Raw genomic sequence first — 7,141 nt, forward strand, 5'->3', positions numbered from 1 at the left:
ATTCATGTTTGTTTAGCAATAACCACAAATAAGATGCCCTGAACCTAAGAAATATCTGCTTACAGCTGTCAGTGTTCATGTCATCGAGAGATTAATCATGAAATGCCATTGACTATACAGGTTGGCCAGATTCTGGGTTCATTGACTTCTCTTGACAAGGGAGGCTACAGTCCCTCTTTACAACGCAGACCCTCCACGCTGCGTCTTCACCGTCCACCCGAGGCAGAGAAGGGAGAAGCTAGTGATGATTACATTCAGGAGGTGATGGGGCCACCTGCAGTTGACCCTAGCACACAACAGCAGCACCAACCACATGAAACCATCTTATGATGATTTCTGCGGGCACACGCACATGCAGGCATGAACACACACACACACAAAAATGCACTTGTTGCTGTCAGCTTTGGGCTGCATTTCTAGAGAGAATGGTCATTTGACAAGTGATACTCTGCAGTGTACCTTGCAGTCTTGCCTCTTCCATACTTCACACCAGTAATCTGTGATCATAGCTGATAACTAATGCTGTATCAGTATGGTCTTTGGTCACTTGAACTAATATAAATAGCTTGCTCAATACAGCGTAATAATTATATAGTAACAGCTTCTTTATTAAAAATGCCAGGCATATAAGTCTAAATCAATAAACTGTGAGAATATCAAACTGAGCTAATCAAATGATGTCTGACCTCTTCAGTGTGTGCATGTGTGATGTGATATGGACCATTAAGAGCAAAGTATTTTTATGGCCATGGTAAGTGGCTCATGCCAGTGTAATATTTGAGATGATGTACTTCTTGACGCATGTACTGGTATATGCAACAGAAGGATTCTGTGATTCATGATTGTTAACACTTGTTTTCAGTTTTAATGACTGTCAATATTTCTAAATGTGATAATGAAATGGTTAGGATACAAGATAGTTGGGCATTGCCAAACAACAGGAATGTGGTGAGAATGTTAGTGCCAACAGGCAGGCCCTGTCTTTGCCAGAATGAACAAGGAGGAATAGAAAAGCATTGTGTATGGGTGGATGCTGCTTGTGCATGTATGTGAAATCTGGGCACATGTACACGTACCTCTTTGTATGTATTTTTGTGCACACAGGTGTTCATGTAGAGTGCAGTGAGAAATGTGCACAGTAGTTATTATTCCAAATGGTAATTTCTTGCAGGATTTGTCTTTTTTTTATATTATTATTAATGTGGCAAATCATGAGACTGAAATATCTGTTGAGATATGGCAGATGAAATTCAGATATTTGATGAGATGTGCCTGCAGAAGCTTTACTTTTGCTGTACTCTTATTGCCTATTAGATTACCATGTATGTGACCAGGAGCACAAAACTACATAATCTTTTGTTCACTTCTGGTATGTATTTAAGCCTGCATTTCTTTTTTTTGTGCATACAAAATGTTTAGTTTGTTCTTCTGTTACATTTAATTTTAATTAGAAACATTTAAAAATAAAGCATATCTAAAACATTTTAAGAGTTCCTACGCAATGTGCAGTCTCATCAAAGTATCATAAACTGGGATGTGTTCCTACACCATATATGTTCCTCAGATTTGGTTACATATCCATAGCAGGAATGCACATTCAGACCTATACACCTTCATTTTGGTATGTTATTTTTTATACTCTGAAAAATGACATTGTTTCTCCTAACATGTTGCATGATGAATAAGGAGTCCCTCGGTGTAATTGTTTGGTTCGGTGCTAAAGATCAGGAGTATCCTAGTCTGTCAATGCATAAGGTGCTAAGCAAAGACTGACAAATTTTCTTACTGTCAGCAGGAGGATAATGCTAAATATACATTGTGAGGCCTGTTGTGACACTACCAACTTGATGCTAAATGAACAGTCAAGTGTGTTGTGACACCACCAGCTGTCCAAGTTTAATTGTAAACAATTTGATGTATGCTTTTAAAGTGTGTTCTGTCACCATCAGTTTTATGCTAAATGAATGCTGTTGGTGACGTTGATGCTAAGTGCATAGAGTTTCAAATCTTTTGTATCCACAGTCATTGATCAGAGTGGTTTAACTAGATGACTGTAGTCTACTGCAAAGTCTCCCAGTAAAAAGATGAGCTTTGCCAAGAAGAGACCATACAGCTGAAATCTCCCTGGGAATTGATGATCTACTATATGGACAAGGAAGGTTAAGCAAGGTATGTTGTCAAAAGATAGTGCATTTTTTGTATGACGTAACAATGGTTTACTGTTACTACTACTAGCTGTCTGGGGAAAACTGGATGGAAATGTGCTTGTGGGGCTGGCACCTTTAAGGATCAAGCCTGCACTTGAGCACCTAGTGAAGGGACCAGTGTGAGTGTTGTATGTTTGCTAAGTGTTACACCACGTGTTGACATATCTGAGCACAGCTTTAAAGGATAGCACTTGTTGTGCAGACTTTAATCCAAGAGCTTGTTTAAAACGCTATGCTCTGCAGAGCATATTGGAACTAGTTTGTGCTCTAGACATACAAGTAGTGTAAGGATCTTATATTTTTAAGGATGCTGCTACCTTGTACTCAAGACGCACAAGTCTGATGTGGAAATGAAGCACATTTGAAAATTTGATCATTGTCTTTTTCTGAAATACTGATGTTGGAACACAAGCATGGCCATTGGGGTAGTCAGCATTACAGAATATTTTGTGCTTTGAAATCTGAGCCTTCTGTGCATCTTGTGTTTATCTTTCATTCTAGTCCTCAAGGATTTTAGCAGCAAATTGTGCTGTTAGTAGTCTAGTCTAAAAATTGCTTTCATCTTAAAACTGTACTACAGTCGCCTTAATGTTTTGAGCCTTCACACCAGATCTTCACCACTCATGGTAAAAAGTTGGTGTCAATATGCAAACATTTTTTGATTGGAAATGCAGCTGTCCCAAATAATACTTTTAATTCATCAAATTTGAAGGGGAATAGAAGAAAGGGGGAAACCCAGGAGTTTGTGAAAATGAAATATACATATTTGTGTGCAAAAACTATCCATGTAATGTTCATATCTTGTCCTTTATGGTACACAATCTGCCCACAAAAATAATTGTGTTCTCTGATAATTACCCACAATATTTTTGTCCTGCTGATCACATTAGCTTAGAACTTCATATCATAAAGGCAGCGGCCATGATTACAGAGGCTAGTGACTACGTTGTGCAAATCTTCAGAAATAATATCAATAATCCTTATAATAGTGCAATTAATATAGCACAGTCACACTTGTATGGGTGTATGTGCTCAGGCAGTAACTAGCTTAATCTTTAGTACTTGGAGGAACAAAAAGATGGGCAACAATGAGGATGAAGTACAGAGAACAGCAAAGACACACAGGTAGCAGTATCACTGATAGGTCAAGCTTGTGCATTTTGTGTAGGTCCTATGGATTTTTCCTCTTTTTTGGTGTTTTCTGAAAATTTGTTATTTCTAGTCACTTAAAAAAGAGAATTTGCTTATAATGACTGAAGCCAAATCTTTCCAGTGTGAAAATAAAATTTTTAAAAAGTGTTATCAGTAGAATTGAAAGTTTGGGGTTTTCTGTGTATCAGCTGCCATTTATGAGATTCTACAATATTTTAGTTGTTTCATGTCTGAATATCCAGATTTTGTATTTTTAAGAAAATGTTTGCATAAAGTTTTATATTGCAGAGAAGATGAATATAGTAGACTTCATTATACTGGAGAAGTTGATGCTTTAAGATTATGTGAACCAGTTTTACACCATCATTTCTTTTTAAAGTATATATTAAAAGTGTATAATGTCATGTTCTATTACACAGAAAATAGAAAATTGGCACCTGAAATGTCAGGTAAAAGTATATTTGTAATGTCCAAGTGATGTGAACATGCCCTTCCACAGAACATTAGAAAGTAAACATCCCTGCAACATGTCACAATATGCTAAAATGTTTTGTGCAATTCGCTTAATTTTACTGTTTTCTATGGATTCTTTGTTTCCTATAGTTTTTAACAAATTTTAGGACTCTGGCACCAAAATACTTGATGGGTTTTTTCTCACACACTGTGTTCAGAATGTTTCAAGTAGCCACACTTATGCAATGTATAAAGATAAATCTTAGTCGCCTTATTGCAAAAAAAGCTTTGTTTCAAACCATTTAATGTCTTGTTTTGGACTGCTTAGGGTAAGCAGTCTACAATCTGTGCTTATCAGGAACTCACATTCTTATGTCGACACTACGTGCAGATTTTGCTTTCTTGTATGTGCATAGTACTTGAGATTGCTGTGCTGTCAGCCAATCTATGTATCTGCACACATAGGATATACTCTCTCCCAGTATCTGCTTACCTCACATACACTACTTCAGGTGAATATACTCTCACCCAGTCTTTGTTTAGTTCACACACACACACATTGCTTCAAGTAAATATACTCTCTCCTAGTCTCTGCTTTCCTCTTATGCAACTATACTTCTCATAGTTCATCACTGTTAAGTAGTCAACAAATGTCATTATTTCATCAGTACTACTTGCTACTTGTACAGTACTACTTGCTGCAAGCTGTGTAGTCTGATGTTTGCCACTTCATTGTATTCTAGCGCTTTCCTTCCAGTTGCACATATATTCTTATTATTTTTTGCACCAATGTGCATTTGCTAGCTGCAAAGATATCTTAATCTTGTTCTGGGATTTGATGACAGTTTTTGTGTTGATGCCTGGCCATTGTATCTTATGACCTGAACATTATTTGATGACTGCTAGCATTTGCCACATCTGTTGATAATACTGTATATTGTTGAGCTGTCATGTTCACTAGCCTTTTTGCCCAACTAATCAATATTTCATGCTTGACTGCCAAAATACTTGGCAAGCATTATAATTCCATAAACAGCCTTAAACTGAATACAAAAATCCACATAAATTTGTCTGAATTTTGCAGTTGACTCCCTAGACATATCAAAACAATAAGCTTTTACAGCAGAAAATTCAATAGTGCATATATTAGAGCAAGAATGTTTGCATTTCCAATTACTGGCTACTTATTACTGTAGGGAGACTAGCACACCAAGCTTTCTTCTCGCTAGTGGTTGACAGTATATGCTAAAAGTAAATTTGACTCGACAAAATGCAATGCTTGTAGACTGAAGTGGAGAGACTGCACTTCTTTTTTTTTTTTTTTTTGGATTAAAAAAAAAAATTGCATATTGTTTCAGTGTTTCAGCAAATTACTTGCCACATATTGTCATAAATATTGTGTGACTTGTTATATACACATCCTTTGTAATTAGTATGATTCTGTATGTCACATTAAAGCAATACTCAGAAATATTTAGTACATGTACCTGTGTTTTTATACAAGTCAGGGCGGCATAGTTCTGACAGCTCCTTTGTAATAAAGCACTTGAGTTGTATCCAGACACACACATATTGTCTGTAAACATTTATGAGCATGCACAGTAGTTTACCCCAAGATGAACTTGTTCACACTATTTTGCTTAGAATGATTAAGAATATATCTTATTAACAATCTTTATAAAAACATTGAAGAAATAATTGTCTTTCATAGATACGTCCACATTTAGCTGTTTTTCTTTTATTGAATACTCAAGCAAACAACACTAGTAAAGTGAAGGTGCTGCAGTTCAGATGGTCTGGTAGTGCTCTCATGGTACTGCGATAAGTGAGAGTACAGCTGTGGTCACCTCTTAGTCCTAGTGTGGAGAACCACTCGCCTTTGTTCATTGCTTGAACGTGAATCACTGTTGTATGAAGTGTTTGACTTTATTGGGGTTTTTATCCTTGAAACTGAATTCCGCCATAAATCTCAAGGTAGATTTTTGTCACCTAGCAGTTCAGGTTGAACAGAGGTACTTATAATAGAGAGCACTGTAGATAAAATGACCCAGGTCTTTTTTTCTCATATGCTTAGAGTTAGTGTTTCAGCATACAATTTATCTTTGACATTGGTAGCTCAGGAGTAGCATGATTATGCATACTACATAGCACAGCTGCTGCATCAGCACAGAAAATGGAAATGACACCTTTCTTCCTTGCTCCAGCAGCAGCAGCACTTGGGAGGTTGATGTATCTTGGCTGCAAGATATATGTACTAGAATCTGGTGGCATGTTTCTACAAATGTGGTAGTATTTGTAGCAAGTATCCTGTCACAGCGTGTCAGTGTCGATCTGAACATCTGTCTCCTGCTGCCTTCAGCCATGGGTATAGAAATATCACTGACCATTGTTAATCACACTGATGCTGCATCAAACCATGCAGTTAGCAAATAGCTCTTCACGTTAAAGGATATATTATAGAGCTTAGTGAACATCATGCATTTTGTAACAATAGTAAGCTACACCTGTTTCAGTGATATAGTTTTGTAAATGACATGTATAATACTCGTGTGTTCTGTGTATCTTGTTGCTCTCAGAATGCTGCACTTGCAGTGTGGCAGTAGTAGTCAATGAATTTTTCCCCTAAGCATTTGCACTTAAAGAGAGAAACCAAGTTGAGACAAGGACATGCAATTTATAACATGTAGTTTTGCATGTTGAAAAACTGAAGTTGTGAATTTCAAGCTACATGCCTTATCAGAAGCATGTACTGTGTTGCAGGCTACAAGGTTAACATCAGTTGGTATTAGGTGTTTGTACTGTTAAATGTGTTTCAGTAAGGTGACCAGACGTCCCGCTTTTGACCTCTTGTCCCGCCTGCTCATCGGGCGGGATGCCCAATGTCCCGCTTTCTGGCAAGTCCATCAAATGTCCCGGTTGTCTTTAAAAAAAAAAACTTTTTTCGGCGTTCTTTGACGGTGACGACACCATCATCGGCACGTGTCCCACTTTCGCCCCCGAAACGTCTGGTCACCTTAGTTTCAGTTTAGCATGATGGTGTTCATATATAAAGTACCTATTTTTGGTATGCTGGAATTTAGCATGCTGGAAAAATTTACAGAGCCGATATATGGATATTCCAACTGTAATGCCAAGATGGACCACAAAATTTCATCAATGTTATCAGATGATCTGTAAATGTTATGTTTATGTAGGTATGTCACTTGTGCGATTGTAATTAAACAGTTGGAAACGAACAGTTTTGTTGTGCATCAACTTCATTATACTGTATTAAGTTTTTGTTTCAATTGCTCCCACCTTTTGGCAGGAAATGACAAAATTACAATAGG

The 7,141-nt window shown here is 37.2% G+C and overlaps 1 protein-coding gene across 6 annotated transcripts in view; it reads left to right on the plus strand.

Annotated features, from left to right (window-relative positions):
* The window catches only part of LOC112561385 (solute carrier organic anion transporter family member 5A1-like), a 35,096-nt gene extending 28,046 nt beyond the window's left edge, over nt 1-7,050 (plus strand). For all 6 annotated transcript variants that reach the window (XM_025233861.1, XM_025233858.1, XM_025233863.1 and 3 more), the window contains exon 13: nt 121-7,050. In XM_025233861.1, coding sequence (XP_025089646.1) covers nt 121-330 — 210 coding nt within the window. In that variant the 3' untranslated portion in view covers nt 331-7,050. The remainder of the gene's footprint in view (nt 1-120) is intronic.
* The last annotated feature ends 91 nt before the right edge of the window (nt 7,051-7,141 follow it).

Source organism: Pomacea canaliculata, linkage group LG4 (assembly GCF_003073045.1).
Source record: "Pomacea canaliculata isolate SZHN2017 linkage group LG4, ASM307304v1, whole genome shotgun sequence".
NCBI lineage: Eukaryota > Metazoa > Mollusca > Gastropoda > Architaenioglossa > Ampullariidae > Pomacea > Pomacea canaliculata.